The 16,766-nt window shown below is 46.6% G+C and overlaps 1 protein-coding gene across 2 annotated transcripts; it reads left to right on the top strand.

Moving 5' to 3' along the window:
* The first annotated feature begins 13,382 nt into the window (after window positions 1-13,382).
* On the top strand, window positions 13,383-16,766 carry RHEBL1 (RHEB like 1). Of its 2 annotated transcripts, XM_047788424.1 has the most exons (8): window positions 13,383-13,677; window positions 14,296-14,367; window positions 14,712-14,779; window positions 15,185-15,267; window positions 15,357-15,413; window positions 15,616-15,663; window positions 16,009-16,090; window positions 16,251-16,766. In XM_047788424.1, exons 1-8 carry the CDS (start codon window positions 13,626-13,628, stop codon window positions 16,338-16,340), a joined length of 552 nt encoding a protein of 183 aa, XP_047644380.1. In that variant the 5' UTR covers window positions 13,383-13,625; the 3' UTR covers window positions 16,341-16,766. The 2 variants fall into 2 exon arrangements, with proteins under 2 accessions (XP_047644380.1, XP_047644381.1); XM_047788425.1 differs by lacking the exon at window positions 15,616-15,663 and having other exon boundaries at window positions 13,416-13,677.

The raw sequence follows: 16,766 nt of genomic DNA, 5'->3' as shown, positions 1-16,766 counted from the left end.
TGTGTGCTCTGCACCCATTTCTCACTGCTGTTGCCACTTTCTGCTTCTCTCCTTACCATTCCACTAGAAGAAGCATTATCAATAGTTTCCAAACTTTTGAGGGGTTATGTTCCTCTTATAATTGTTTTATTTCATGACTCCATTCTTCAGAAGGTGCTGTGTGACAGATCTGGGTTTGCTTTAGAATAAAAGTATAATTAGAAATGCCCTTGTGGCTCAGTGTGTTAAGGACCTGGCATTGTCCCTACAGTGGCTCTGGTTACTGCAGTGGCATGGGTTCGATCCCTGGCCCAGGAACCTCTGCCTGTTTCAAGTGCAGCCAAAAAAAGAAAAAAAGTAATCTTGTTTTGAGAATTTACAGAACATTTTGTATTAATCCTGGGAAGACCTCTCTGCATATGGAGAAACTGGAATTGAGAACCATTGCTTCAAGGTTCAGGTGACCTTTTTATTGCCCAGAATTCAGATTTTTCTCCCCTTCCCTTCTTCAAGCAGGATTTATTGAACATCTACAGTGTAGCACTGCATTGACTCTGAAAAACACATACATGAAAATTAAGAAAGAGCTTCTTAAAGGTATAAGATGGTTAAAAACCAAAGCAACATTGTTGCTTAAGCAAGATGAGTTGAATGGGCAGCAAATGTCATATTTGTACTCAGAAGGCCTTATGGAGAAAGTTGGGCCTGAATAGGACGTTGCAGCATGTGTAGGTGGAGGAGACTAGTAGTGGCATTCAGGGCAGAAGGAACCCCATGAACAAGGCCTTGGAATCTGGGATGAAGCTGGGCAGGCTGGTTAGGGCAGGAGATTGGAAAGTATAACCATAAGATAGCTAATGTTTCTTGAGAACTTGCTACAGGCCAGGCTCTGTTTTAGCACTTTACATGCGTTCTCATTTAGTCCTCACAAGAACCTTATGAGATCATATTACAGGTGAGGAATCTGGGGCAGGAATAAGGAGAACTAAGACTGCGTCTATGGATGGGGGCACGTCCTATGGTTCCTGAGGCTGGATCTGATTCTTTCTCATTCCCTTCATTGAGTCTCTAGTAAATCTAGCTTTCTTTCTTTTTTTTTTTTTTTCTTTTGGTCTTTTTAGGGCCTCACTCGCAGCATATGGAGGTTCCCAGGCTAGGGGTCCAATTGGAGCTGAAGCTGCCGGCCTGTGCCACAGCCACAGCATCTCAGGATCTGAGGCGCATCTGTGACCTACATCACAGCTCACAGCAACGCCGGATCCTTAACCCGCTGAGCAAGGCCAGGGATCAAACCCACGTCCTCATGGATGCTAGTCAGGTTCACTAACTGCTGAGCCACGCATGACGGGAACTCCCAAGTCTAGCTTTCTGACAGTGATTTCTCTCTCACGTTCATTGGCTCTTCATCCTCCTGCCTGAATGGCTGGTTTCCTTAACTAAAGCCACCTGGCCGCCAGTTAAGGAAATACAGATATGGGTGCAAGTTTCTGGCAGTAATCCATGGCGGGTTGGTACCCCAACCTAGAAAATATAAGACCCTGAGCTCTTTTTGAATGAGAGGATTGGGCAGATAGTGCTTTGTTATGGACTGAAAGTGTGTGTCTGCCCCGAATTCATACGTTGAAGCCATCATGCTCACTTGGCTGTATTTGGAGATGGAGCCTCTAAGGAAGGACTTAAGGTCAGAAGAGTGGGACCCCGATCTGACAGAATTAGCGTCCGACATACCGTTTGCTTTCTCTCTGTTCACATGTGCCAAGGCAAGACCACGCAAGGCCACAATGAGAAGGCGATCGTCTGTAGGCCAGGAACAGGGCTCTCCTTAGAAACCAAATTGGCTGGAACCTTGATCCTGGACTTTTCTAGCTTCCAAAATGGTGAGAAAATAAATGTTCGATGTCTCAGTCACCCTGTCTACAGTATTTTGTTATGGCGGCTCGAGCAGACCAATACAATCTTCCAGAAATATTTGCAATAAGAGGCCAGTGCTAAGGTGGGGTCTTTTCTTAGTGAAAACAACCAACTCTGCTTGAAAAGTTAGCATGTCTGCCCTAGAGCCTTGAGATGTTCATCCCTGACTGCGCTTTCGTGGTCCCTGTTAGACTGGAAGAAGCTTTCTTCTCTGGCTGGGAGACTGAGACAGCTGTCTATGGGAAGCAGCCTGTGGCTGGCTAGGGTATTTCCCTGGAGGGGATTTTGGGGCGAATTAGGCCATTTGAACCCGCCTTTCCCCTTCTTGCCTCCGGATGTGACTTGATTGATGAAGAACATCTCCCCCGAGAAGGCAGTATCTTCAGTAAGGGTTTGCTGAGGGCCCACTGTGCCAAATAGTGTGATGTGTTGTGGGACTAGGACAATAAAGGCAGGCATAGGCTCTTTCAGGTCATCAGGCAAGACAGGCATAAGTGCTTAGAAGGTTGAGTGTGGTGAAGAGATGAGAAGTGACATTTCAGCTGAGACCTTGTTCCTCCAAGCAGAGGGAACAGCATGTGCAAAGGCCTGGGGTTGGGGAGCAGCAGGAAGATGACTCTGAGAAGCATTGGTGCGTTCACTATAGCGAGAGGGAAATGGGATGGACTTTAAGGATTTTCAGTTCTGTTAGAAAGTTGAAAAGCAATTGTAGGATTTGAAGCAGGTGAGGAGGGGAAATCAAACACATTTAAAAGAGGAAATTGGCAATCAGATGGGCTTTTTGAGTCATTTAAAAAAAAAACAAGTTCTGCATTTTTTTTTTACTTTTTTTTTCTTTTTAGGGCTGCATTTGTGGCATATGGAAGTTGCCAGGCTAGGGGTCTAGCTGTGTCTGCCCTTATGCTGCAGCTGGTGGCAATGCTAGATCCTTCACCCACTGAGTGAGACCAGGATCGAACCCGCATCCTCATGGATAGGAGTCGGGTTCTTAACCCACTGAGCCATAACTCCTGGGTCATCTTTATCCCTAAGTTATTTGAGCACATGAGTATTGCTAGTTCTAATCACAAGTAGGAAATGCTCCTGTCCCCACAGAGTGTGTTATGGGGACAGATATGTAGGGGGCAGCATGGGGAAACTGGAGCAAGACACGGTAAGATAGGAACAGAATTGGGGTGATACCTCCAGCCCCTGGCTTTGCTTCTCTCTGAAACCTAAACCCAAACCATCTCTCAACTTCCCTGCTTGAGACCACATGATCTAAGGACACAGTTGTTTGATTTCAAACCACGTGGTGTCCAAACAGAAATTCTTGGAACCAGGGGCTCTTTTTTTTCCCTGCTATTCTCTTTTGCTTTCCAGCTATTCTTTCCGCAGAGTCTTGGCTTTGCCTAGAGCCGATGGCCCTAAGCTGAGACAGAACTGCCACCCTGAGAGCCAGGTCTGGGCTGATCATTGCAGCTGCCCAGGGAACAGCTGGTTAAGCCCTCAGCAGCTGCAGCAGCTGGGATTCCACCCAACATTTGAGCTGGGATTAATCCCATTTCCTCCACACACATCCCTTTCTTGTTCTAGTCTCTGGCTTGTCCCTAGTATCTCGTAGAATCTTTGAGTCTAGATATCAGGCATCTCTCTCTGAACTAAGCTGGAGCCAAAGTCACCCATTTTCCTCTTCTCTTGGAGGCAGCTGGCCCAAAGCACCTTAGGGCCACCACAGGAAGGAAGGTGTGGGCCTCTCTCACACAGCCTCCTTTCCCTCATCCTCTCTATCCTTTGATAAACTACCTGGGATGGATTATTCTTTGATGTCTCACTGTGAGTTCCCTGGTGGCTCAGTGGGTTCAGGGTCTGGCATGATCACTGCTGTGGACTGGATTTGATCCCTGGCCCTGGAACTTATACTTGCTGCCAGTGTGGCAAAAAGAAAAGAAAAAAAATGTCTCATTTACAATAACTGGGGTTTCTTTGGTGGGGTGAGACGGCGGATTTACCTTATCTTTGAAAGACTCCATACCAAGGCCTGGAGACTTCGTGGGAGTGTCACAGGAGGCTCAAGCACCCTGCTGGTGGTTGTCACTTTGGAACTGTGATTGATTCTCACTGCACTGTAGTTCCACAGTGAAGAACAATTGTGCAGTATATTCTCTTTGGTACTGATGCACCAGCTGTGTGACCTTGAGGAAATCACTTTGTAAGAGATGCCAGAGGCTACGAAAATAAGGTGCTTCCAAGTGTTGGCAATAAGGAGGTGCTCTGAGATTTAAAGTCCAATTAACACACAAAGGGACAAGGCAGTTCCTCTCAGGTCCAGAGGTTTGACTCCCTCCTCAAACAAATATTTATTAAAGCCTCTGCCAGAACTAATAGGCATTGTACTATGCTAAGGATTTTTGACATTTTTCTAGAGAAGGGCAGTCATTTTAATGGATTATGTTAATTAGGTTTAAGCTTAGAGAAGTGGCATGATCAAATCTGAGTTTTAAAAAGATTACTCTAAGGGAGTTCCTACTGCGGCCCAACAGGATTAGCTGAATCTCTGGGGCACCAGGATACAGTTTCTATCACTGGCCTGGTGAAGTGTTTTATTTGTTTTATTTTTTGTCATTTTTTTAGGGCCACACCCATGGCATATGGAGGTTCCCAGGCTAGGGGATTGATGGATCGATTGGAGCTATAGCTGCCGGCCTGTGACAGCCACAGCAACACAGGATCTGAGCCAAGTCTACGATCTATACCACAGCTCACTGCAACGCCGGATCCCAGACCCACTGAGCAAGGCCAGCGATGGAACCCACATCCTCATGGATGCTAGTCAGATTCATTCTGCAAGCCCAACAACAGGAACTCCAGCAGCGCGGTGTTTTAAAGGACCCATCATTGCCACAGCTGTGATGTAGATTGCAGCTACAGCTCCGGTCTGATCCCTGGCCTGGGAACTCCATATGCCTCGGGACAGCCAAAAAGAAAGAAAAAAAAGCATTAATTCAATACCTTCCCCATGTCCCCCCTAAACAACTCCTGTTCTTCCATTTTTCTCTCAATCTATAAATGGAATTTCCATCAGCCTTCATTTTGTCCCTTTTAATCAGGCCATCCACTTTATAACTTCTATCTGGAGTGCCCATTGTGTGAATCCTTATATCCTCTTTGTTGCTACCATGGTCCAGGCCCTCATCTCTCTCCTCCTGGATGTCTGGGTATTGGCTTCCTAATAAGTGCTCCTGCCTCCAGCCCCAGTTCTCAGTACATCTTTCTCCGCTGAGTTGCCAGCGTGATCCTCAGAAAGCACAGCTGTATTCACAGTACTGCCCTCTCCATCCACCACACTCCCACCAAGGATACAGCAAAGGGCCCATTGCTTATTGCAGTGCCTCCCAAACCTCGTACTATTTTCATGATGGTATCTATAGTCCATTTCCACTTGTGTAATTATTTATATTTTTCTCCAGTTTTACTTTTCTTTTTTTTTTTTTGGCTTTTCAGGGCCATACCCGTGGCATATGGAAGTTCCCAGGCTAGGGGTCCAATCGGAGCTGTAGCTGCTGGCCTATGCCACAGCCATGCGCGATCCAAGCCACATCTGCGACCTACTCCACAGCTCATAGCAATGCTGGATCCTTAACCCACTGAGCAATGCCAGGGATCGAACCTGAGTCCTCGTGGATGCTAGTCAGATTCGTTTCCACTGAGCCATGACAGGAAATCCTTACTGGCTTTTCTTACTACCAAGTTCAGCCTCTTCTAAGACAGAATATTTATGAAGTCATAGTTTTGGTCTGATCACTATTGTTTTTTCTACAACACATTAAAAAACATACACATTAAATGTTCCTGCTTGGGAGTTCCTGTCGTGGCGCAGTGGTTAACGAATCTGACTAGGGACCATGAGGTTGCAGGTTTGATCCCTGGCTTTGCTTAGTGGGTTAAGGATCCGGGGTGGCTGTGAGCTGTGGTGTAGGTTGCAGACACAGCTTGGATCCTGCGTTGCTGTGGCTCTGGTGCAGGCCGGCAGCTACAGCTCCGATGCGACCCCTAGCCTGGGAACCTCCATATGCCATGGGAGCAGCCCTAGAAAAGGCAAAAAGAAAAAAAAAGAAAAAAGAAAAAAAAAAGAGTTCCCTCTGTAGTTGAGTGGGTTAAGGGTCTGGTAATATCACTGCAGGGGCTTGGGTTGATGCTATAGCCTGGGTTTGATCCCTGGCCCAGTAACTTCCACATGCCACAATTATGGCCAAAAAAAAAAAAAAATTACTTAACAAAAATTTCCTTTTACACATTACGTAAGTCATCTTACATACAACTAGTGGAGTATTTTGAAAACTCTGGGGTATTGAATACAGATCAAATTCTTAAAGCTGGCATTCAAGATCCTCCCTGATCTGATCCCAGTCAAATTTCAGCTTTAATTTTCACCCATAGCCACACATGTAAAGGGCTCCAGGCACAGGGCCCACTTTGTATTTGCAGATACACTGTGCTTTCGCTTGTCTCTTTGCATTTTGTTTTTTTGTCTAGGATCTTCTCTAGCTTTAAGGCCCAGCTCAATTATGATTACCATATAAAATCTCTAACCCTTCCAGATGAATAATTAACTTTTCTTCTTTCTTCCTTCTTCTCTCTCTCTTTTTTTTTTTTTTTGCCGGGGCAGGGGCAGGCTTTCAGCACGTGGAAATTCCAAGCCACTGCAGTGACAACAGATCCTCAACCCACTAAGCCATAAGAGAAACCCTTTCTTTCTTTCTTTCTTTCTTTCTTTCTTTCTTTCTTTCTTTCTTTCTTTCTTTCTTTCTTTCTTTCTTTCTTTCTCTCTCTCTCTCTCTCTCTCTCTCTTTCTTTCTCTCTCTCTCTCTCTTTCTTTCTTTCCTTCTGTTTTTTGGTCTTTTTTAGGGCTGCACCCACAGCATATGGAAATTCCTAGGCTAGGGGTCCAATCAGAGCTGCAGCTGCCAGCCTATGCCACAGTCACAGCAATGCCAAATACAAGCCATGTCTGGGACCTACACCACAGCTCATGGCAACGCCAGATTCTTAACCCACTAATCAGAGTCAGGGTTCCCTGACTCTGGGATACCAGTCAGGTTCATCACTGCTGAGCCACAACAGGAATTCCTTTCTCTTTTTTTGAAGAAAAATTCCTTCTTTTAGGCTTCTAGCTACTTATATTGTGATGTGAGACCTGATATAATTTTGCCTTCTAATCTTTTGCTTGAAAATTTTGTCTCCTAAAACATTCAGAAGGGTATCATTCAGAATCCTTGGAGGAAACATATAGCATATTCAAATTGGGACTTGAGACTATAATGAGAGGGTTGTTCATAAAGATGTGGATGGGGTGATGCGGTGTCTGTGGACAGGGTGATGCTTCAGGGTCTGGCATCAGTGGGGCGTTACCCGAGGTGCTAACCCAACCCGTAGGCCTGAAGGGACAAAGGAAGAGTTACAAGAATCCAAGAGAGCTGTAACTATAACTGTGGGTGAAGGAGAGGGACACCCAACAGCGTCTGTGGCTTCTGATCCACATGAATGGATCCAGAAGACACAACAGAAGAATTGCCAATTTAATTCACAGAATCATGAGAAATAGTACATTTTTTCCTTTAAAAACTTTTTTTTATTGTTTTGTCTTTTTATAGCCGTACCCACAGCATATGGAGGTTCCCAGGGGTCCAATCGGAGCTGTAGCCGCTGGCCTACCCCACAACCACAGCCACCGCAACGCCAGATCCAAGCCGTGTCTGCAACCTACACCACAGCTCAAAGCAACGCTGGATCCTTAACCCACTGAGCAAGGCCAGGGATGGAACCTGCGTCCCATGGATGCTAGTCAGATTCATTTCCACTGAGCCATGATGGGAAATCCTACATTGTTGTTTTAAACCACCAAGTGTTGATATAGTTTCTTATGGAATAAGAGATAATGGATATATCAGCAGGGAGGTGAAGCCATAGCTATTTCTCCACCAAAAGTGTAGATAACCAAGAAGCTCTGAAGGTCTATGAAATGAAACCCATCATTTCAAATGTAGTAAAAGTGTTTTCACGTTTCACAGAGATACTTAAAATAGTTTTCTAGGAGCATTTTATGTTTATTTTATCTCAGTTGTTTGAGACAGAGCAATGTATGATGCTGTCACTATAAATTTTATTTTAAGCCTATTTACCTAACATTAGGATCTTTGACTTCCTTTATTTTATTCTATATTAGTAATCTGCACATATCTGTGATCTTTACGAAGTAACCGATTATGTCCTTCCTTTTAAAGTGATTGATATTTAGGAGTTCCCGTCGTGGCTCAGTGGTCAAAGAATCCGACTAGGAACCATGAGGCTGCTGGTTCAACCCCTGGCCTCGCTCAGAGGATTAAGGATCCTGCATTGCCATGAGCAGATGTGGTGTAGGTCGCAGACGTGGCTCCGATCCTGTGTTGCTGTAGCTCTGGCATAGGGTGGCGGCTACAGCTCAGATTAGACCCCTAGCCTGGTAACCTCCATATGCCTCAGGTGCGGCCCTAGAAAAGACAAAATAAAATAAAATAGTGATTGATATTTAATAAACAAATATCTTGGTCCCAAGATATGCAGGTCTTGTAGAAAGACTCACGAAACATTTATTCTCATTCTCTCATTCTCATTTGCCTACCATTAAGAGAGAGTGTAGAAAAGAAAGTGCTGAGATGTCCAGGCTCTCTTGAGGGTGGAGATGGCCAGTTTTGTTCAAGAAGATGTAAGTAAAAAATCTTCTGTGAGTGCTTCTCTTCCTGTTTAAGAAGAAAAAGCCACAAGAGAAAGCCTTTTGTCTTAGTCCTTTTGCCTTCTTCCTGATTGAAAACAAGAGAATTTGAAGGATGCTCTTAATAGACTATTTACAAAGGTATGGGCAGAATGTAAGGAAACCCAAGGGGTAGAGCAGCATCCCAGGGTGAGTATCAGAGAGGCTGTTATCACTGCAGTCCTGAAGGGTGAGAGGAGGGAGTTACTGGAAACAGAACAAGAGAGCTGTGTGTGCTGTGGGGATGCCTTGAGAGGTGCTGTGACCTTCAGTGTGGGCGCAGGCCATTTCTTCTCTCTGCCTGACCTTCTGTGAGCACTCCCCTTTGGCTGAACCCCACTGGAATCCAAGGGGCAAGGGCTACCTCTGGACACAACTTTGGGTGGGAAAGAATACAGAGTTAATGGAGTTCCCGTCGTGGCGCAGTGGTTAACGAATCCGACTAGGAACCATGAGGTTGCGGGTTCGGTCCCTGCCGTTGCTCAGTGGGTTAACGATCCGGCATTGCCGTGAGCTATGGTGTAGGTCGCAGACGCGGCTCGGATCCCGCGTTGCTGTGGCTCTGGCGTAGGCCAGTGGCTACAGCTCTGATTCAACCCCTAGCCTAGGAACCTCCATATGCTGCAGGAGCGGCCCAAGAAATAGCAAAAAGACAAAAAGACAAAAAAAAAAAAAGAATACAGAGTTAATCTGGAAAGACCAAGAGTATTAAGGGCATCTGTTATTTATTTGTGTATCCCTGGCGTGCAAACATCCTAAGAGTGCCTAGTACAAAGCAGGAGATGACTAAATTTGTTTTATTTATATGACGATTTTCTCCCCCGTTATCATTGCTTTACAGTGTTCTGTCAATTTTCTACTGTACAGCAAGGTGACCCAGTCACACATACATGTACGCATTCTTTTTTCTCACATTATCATGTGCCACCATAAGTGACTGGATAGTTCCCAGTGCTATACAGCAGGATCTCATTACTTATCCATTCCAAAGGCAATAGTTTGCATCTATTAACCTCAAATTCCCATTCATGTCCATGAGTTTCTTTTCTGTGGAAAGGTTCATTTGTGCTGTATATGAGATTCCAGATATAAGTGATATCATATGGTATCTGTCTTTCTCTTGGAGATGAATAAATTTGTATTGAATTTAATTGAATCTTGTTCTTGGTTTTATCCTACAGTGCTTAAAACCTAATCTAGAATCACTGCCAACATCATATAAAATTGCTGGGTCTGGATTACGAACCCAACTAGTATCCATGAGGATGCAAGTTCCATCCCAGGCCTCACTCTGTGGGTTCAGGATCTGGCGTTACTATGAGCCGTGGTGTAGGTCACAGATACGGCTTGGATCCTGAGTTGCTGTGGCTGTGGTGTAGGCCGGCATCTGCAGCTCTGATTGATCCCCTAGCCTGGGAACATCCATATGCTGCCGCTGTGGCCCTAAAAAAAAAAAAAAAATTCCTGGTCTGCAAGGAAATTCCTTTACTTATTAGAATAGGTATTTGGGTCCCTTTCTGAGACCAGATTAAAAAGAAGCCTTAGAAAAAACTTTTATGGATCTGGACATTTTTTTTTTCTTTTTTGGCTGCGCCTTGGCAAATGGAATTCCTAGGCCAGAAATCAGATCCAAGCCGCAGTTGTTACCTAAGCTGCAGCTGTGGCAACACTGGATCCTTCACCCACTGTGGCTGGCTGGGGATCAAACTTGTGTCCCAGCTTTCCCAAAAGGTCTCTGATCCCATTGTGCCACATGAAGAACTCCAATCTGGACTTTTTTTTTTTTTTTTTTAATGGGAACACCTGCAGCATATGGAAGTCCCTGGGCTAGGGGTCAAATCAGAGCTGCAGCTATTGGCCTAACACCACAGCCACAAGACCACCAGATCCTTAAGCCACTGAGCAAGGCCAGGGATTGAACCTGCATCCTCACAGAGACAATGTCAGGTCCTTAACCTGATGAGCCACAACAGGGACTCCCGTCCTGGACATTTTTTTTTTTTAAGGGCCGAACCTGTGGCATGTGGTAGTTCCCAGTCTAGGGGTCGAATCAGAGCTGTAGTTGCTGACCTACACCACAGCCACAGCAATGCAGGATCCGAGCAGCATCTGCAACCTACACCACAGCTCACAGCAACCCCGGATCCTTAACCCACTGGGCAACGCCAGGGATTGAACCTGCATCACCATCATCATGGATACTAGACAGGTTCGTTACCGCTGAGCCACAATGGCAACTCCCCGATCTGGACATTTTTAGGCATTAGATGGTTCTATAGTTTTAGAAAGCCTGTCCTCCAACACCATCAAACTCCTACATATGCACCTCATCAGGACCTTCCAGAAGAAATAACTTCTGTGTGCTGCTGTATGACTAAATCTCATTTTCCACATCTGTAAGAGAAAGGTGATAATAGCTACCCATTTACTCCAGTCTCAGGCACAAATGTTACCTCCTCATGCTTCCTAGGATATTGCATAAAATAAGAGGAGGATCACACCCCCAAGTCGCTCTCTATCCCAGTAAGGTCTTGTTTATTTTTTCTCATTGCAGTTATTACTTTTTAAAATTGTAACTCATTAATTGCTAACTTGTAGATTGTTAGTCTTCTCCCAAAAGAATGCTTGTTCCTTGTGAGCAAACACTTTGTTTGTGTTGTTCACCGCTCTATTCTAAACACTTGGAAGGGTGCCTGGGATGTGGTGGTTTTTTGATAAATATTTGTGGATGAATGAATGAATAATGCAGTTAGCCTTTATCGCTCTCCTTCCTCTGGAATTTAACAAATTTATTTCCATCTGAGCATCATAGTAATGATGGATTCCTCTGTCTCATCCTTCTTTTTTTAATTTTTTGGTCTTTTTAGGGACACGCCCTTGGCATATGGAGGTTCCCAGGCTAAGGGTCTAATCGGAGATGTAGCTGCTGGCCTGCACCACAACCACAGCAACACCAAATCCAAGCCATGTCTGCGACCTACACCACAGCTTACAGCAATGCCAAATCCTTAACCCACTGATTGAGACCAGGGATCAAACCTGCGTCCTCATGGATACTAGTCAGATTCGTTTCCACTGAACCACGATGGGAACTCCTGTCTCATCCTTCTGATCCTTTTTTTCCCCCAAGCAAAGGCATACAAAATTCCCAGGCCAGGCACTGAATCTGAGCAGGAGCCTTTAACTCACTGTGTCAGGCCAGGATCGAACCTGATTCTTGGTACTGCGGCGACAAGGCAGATCTGATTGTGCCACAGCAGGAACTCTGGGTGCAGCCAGATTCTTAACCTACTGTGCCATAGGGGGAACTCCTCTTCTGTCTGAATCTTTTGCTAGCTTGTTCCTTACTATCATTCAGTTCAGACCTCAGCTTCAGTGGGGCATCCTTTGAGAGGAAGTGTCACTGATCTAAACTGGTCTTTTCTTATCACGTTTTTTTTTTCTTTTTTCTTTTTTTGGCTGTGCCTGCACACACGCATTTTCCTGGGCCAGGGGATTGAACCGGCGCCATAGCAGCAACAACACTGGGCGACCAGGAACTCTTTTTTTTTTACCTCACACAGTTTTTTTATGGCACTTTTTTTTTTTTCTTTTTTAGGGCCGCACCTGTGGCATATTGAAGTTCCCAGGGTAGGGGTCAAATCAGAGCTATAGCTGCAGGCTTGTGCTACAGCTGCAGTGACACAGTATGGGATCCTAGCTGCAGGTGTGAACTACAGCCAGCTCAACAACACCGGATCCTTAACCCATTGAGTGAGGCCAGGGATCGAACCCTCTTCGTTGTGTTTACTAGCCGGGTTTGTTTCCACTGAGTCACAAGGGAAGCTTCCTAGCGTTTACTCGTTCATGTTTCTTTCTTCCCAATTAGATTTTAAGCTTCATGAGACCTTATCTGTCATATTCATCACTGTAAGTGTAATGCCTAAAACATATCGAATACGCTTAATGAATATTTGCTGAATAAATAAGTATGTGGCTTATGACAGCGAAACCCAGAGGACTTGGCCACAAATTCTAAAAATTTTCCCAGGAATAAGAATTGCAGTTCTGGGAGTTCCTGTCATGGCTCAGAGGAAAGGAATCTGACTAGTATCCATGAAGACGCAGGTTCGATCCCTGGCCCCGCTTAGTTGTTTAAGGATCCAACATTGCGGTGAGGTGTGGTGTAGGTCGCAGAGGTGTCTCGGATCCGGCTTTGCTGTGGCTGTGGCGTAGGCCAGCGGACACAGCTCCGATTCAACCCCTAGCCTGGGAATTTCCATATGCCTCTGGTGCAGCCCTGAAAAGACCAAAAAAAAAAAAAAATTGCTGTTCTGAAGATAGATCCTGGAGGACTGTGGAAACCTGACAATATGATATCTGAGGCTGAAGGCTGGGGAAGTGGAGATAATGTATTGCAACTTGGCCTTTTCTTCCCCTACCCAAGGACCCTGGCACCTTGTAAAAGGGAAGCCTAGAATCATTTGACCAGAAATTCCAGCCTGGCCACATGGGTATTTTCCATCCATGATATTTTGCCGTCACTTCTGCCAGGTTGCAAAAGCGCAAACATCTCTAGGACCCCGGGTTCCTTTCTGTTTCTTTATGAATGAACCGGGTCTAGACTGCGCCTGCGCAGCTCGCCGTTCTCCCGCTCCACGTGAGGCCCACCCTTCCCTCCTGCTACGGCCCCGCCCTTATCTTTTCTAATGGACCAATAGCGAGCGGCCTGGGGGGCGGAGCCCGGGGCGGCGCGGCAGAGTAGTTCACCGGTCGCCCGGCTCCCTAGCCTTAGTCTTGCTGTGTTGTGATCACGTGGCCAGCTCCGGGCGCGGCGCTTGTTTTGGTTTCCCTCTAGCCTGCCTTTGGCAGCTCGGGGTGAGCGACTTTCCTGTGCCGGTTGTCGCGCCTGCTTGTACTTCGGCTTTCTTTTCCTGGGGCTCTCTCAGCCCGAAGTTCTGCAAGCCCCTGGGGGCCGGCTCCTGCCATGCCTTTAGTTCGCTACAGGAAGGTGGTCATCCTCGGATACCGCTCTGTAGGTGAGTCTCCGCCTGGGAGAGAGCATGGATGCACCGTGGCTTTGTGGCCAGAGGAGGCGCGCTGCCGCGGGAACGCGCCCCAGGCAAGGAATGGTGGCATCCTTAGAACCAGCTTGTAGAGCGATGACTGAAAGAGGTTGCTGAGAGAAAGGCTGGCCTGTTGGTAGTGTGTGGAAGGCTGCGGGAAGCGGGAGCTTGTAAGAGTTAACGTGGGCTTGACTGTTGGAACGCCCGAGCGGTCCTCAGCGTTACTCTGGGAGGTGGAGGTGGGTTTAGGATTCGATGACGGGGACGCATTCTGGGTGGGGCAAGTCTCAGGTGTCCAGTGCAGGGCAGACAGGAACCTAGGGAATCCCGGATCTTTCCAGGAGTGAGGTGGGGAAAGGCGGCGGGAAAGGCTTCCTGCGGCGCTCCTGTATGCATGCATACGGTGGTTAAGGGGCAGAGACCCAGGGCGAAAAGAGGGTGAGGGTAGGCTAAGGGAAGGCAGTGCATGGGGGCATTTACAGACCAGGATGCTAATTTGGGGTCCCCTTTAGTCCAGGGTCACATCCCTAAGGGACAGAGGATGTGAATGTCGATGGGTGATTTGGATACAACTACCTCTGCTTTCCACAGGGAAGACATCTTTAGCACATCAATTTGTGGAGGGCGAGTTCCTGGAAGATTATGATCCTACTGTGGAGAATAGTGAGTAGACTTCTCCCCTAGGGACAGGGTAGGGAGAGCTTGGGTGCCCCACCCAATTCCACCGTTTGGGATTTTCCTTGTGCCAAGGGGATGATTCAATTAGACATTAAATATAACCTCTTCTCTAGCAATCTTGTTCTATGAGTGGAGCTAGAGTATGCATTTTCCAAGAGTCCGGGATGGTGTTTGTGTAGACAATAAGAAGCCTAATGTTGTCTTTCCAATTTCCTGGACAGCTCCCTGGCCCTGACCCATCTAAGTCACCCCCAGGGTTAAGAATGTATTAGGGCACATGTTTCTAGCCCTACAAGGCACCTCACGGTTAAGTTTTCTTTTCTTTTCAGCTTACAGCAAGATAGTCACTCTTGGCAAAGATGAGTTTCACCTACACCTGGTGGACACAGCAGGGCAGGTACCAGTTTGGGGTAGGGTATCCTTTATTTATTTATTTTTTTCAGCCACAGTGTGAAGCTGCTTAATGTGGGACCTCAGTTCCCAGACCAGGGACTAAACCCAAGCTGCAGCAGTGAAAGCACTGCGTCCTAAGCACTAGGTCACCAGGCAACTCCCTGGGCTAGGGTATCTAAATGTTGCAGTTCAGTCCTGGGAGATGAAGTCTGGCACCCTCTGTGGCTCATCCCAAAAGCATTTTAGCAGCTAGTAGCGTGCAGTGCTGATTTGGGCAACTCTGCAAATACTTGCTGAATAGAAGTGACTGGAGTAGGGTGTGCAACAGAGAGTCCCCAGGGTGCAGCCCACCAACCTTGGCCATCTGAGTGTTGTAGATCTGGGTACTGATGTTTCTATTTCTTGTCAGGATGAGTACAGCATTCTGCCCTATTCATTCATCATTGGGGTCCATGGTTATGTGCTCGTATATTCTGTCACCTCTCTGCATAGGTAAGTGACCAAGGTTGTGAGCAGGGTACTTGGGAGGATCTGAGGGCTGGTCCAGAATAAGGTTACAGCTTCGCTTCTTGTGTTTAAAGCTTCCAAGTCATTGAGAGTCTGTACCAAAAGCTACATGAAGGCCATGGGAAAACCCGGTATGTGACACTGGGGGCTAAAGATATAGTGTAAACATGAATGGAGAAAGCAGACAGAGGGAGGTCGAGGATCCAAATTAAGGAGGAAGCCAGGACATAGATTCTCTCTGGTCTGATGGGGAATTATCGAGCTCTGATGGGAAGGAAGTTGGGGTCCATGGGAGACAGAGGGGATCCTGTAGTAACTGCTGTTTCCTCACAGGCTGCCAGTGGTGCTGGTGGGAAACAAGGCAGATCTCTCTCCAGACAGGTAGGGAAATCTCTGTAGCTTCAGGCGAAGGAAAGTGAGCTGAACTAGGAATGAGTCAGGTCCTTGTCCTGGCTCTGCCACTGACTTGAACCAGTCATTTTACCTCTTTTCACTTCTAACTTGAAGGCTAAAACAAAATAACCCTTTTATGGCAAAAGCTATAGTTTTTATATTTTAAGCCTCAGTCCTAGGCTCCTTTGTTTTTCTACATTTTCTCCTCTTCCAACCCTGTTCCCAAACCTTGGAATGAGATGGATCAGAGGAAATCTGATTTCTACTGAGATATTGCAAAGATCATGGGGGACATTGCTCTCCTTCATTTTCATGTCCCAAATTTGCTTCCAGGGAGGTCCAGGCTGTTGAAGGGAAGAAGCTGGCAGAGTCCTGGGGTGCAACATTTATGGAGTCATCTGCTCGAGATAATCAGGTGCTGGGCCTGAAGATTAGGAAGGTGGGGGGGGGGTAGCAGTGTTTTTCTTATGGCATCGCTTGGTGGTGGGGATGGTGGGGGAGAATAGGGTATTCACCTCCGAGTACTGGCAGTGAACTAACCAACTTTTTTTGCCCTGAATTCTTATCCCTTGCAGCTGACTCAAGGCATCTTCACCAAAGTCATCCAGGAGATTGCCCGGGTGGAGAATTCATATGGCCAAGAGCACCGTTGCCATCTCATGTGAACCCTTGAGCATGGGGTAGCTGCCTTGATTCTGCCCCTGGCATGTGCCAGGCTCCAGCAGAGGTTTGGGGGGCAGGGCCTCAGGACCTCACCGGTTTGGTTACCAGCTGTGTCCCTGGCCCTCTGGGCACACAGTGTGGTACCCTCATGTTTGCACACTTGCCCAGGCTCCCGTGGCCTGGCTGTCAATGTTTACAAAGGGGCAAGGATGTCTCACGGGCACTGTCCTCTAGCTCTCTGTCTTTGCTAAGTAAATGAATTGTTGTAACCTGTGGGATTGGGATTTGAGTCCTGGGCATTGTTTATTTAGGACCCAGTTGCCTAGGTAGGTTTTGGATGTTGGCTGGGTGAGGGGAGCTGGGGACTCCTGAAGTGGAGATGACTCTGGAGTGACAATGTATATATGCAAATAAACTGAGAAATCCTT

Source organism: Phacochoerus africanus, chromosome 7, assembly GCF_016906955.1.
Source record: "Phacochoerus africanus isolate WHEZ1 chromosome 7, ROS_Pafr_v1, whole genome shotgun sequence".
Lineage (NCBI taxonomy): Eukaryota > Metazoa > Chordata > Mammalia > Artiodactyla > Suidae > Phacochoerus > Phacochoerus africanus.
This window is presented reverse-complemented; position numbering and strand designations above follow the sequence as displayed.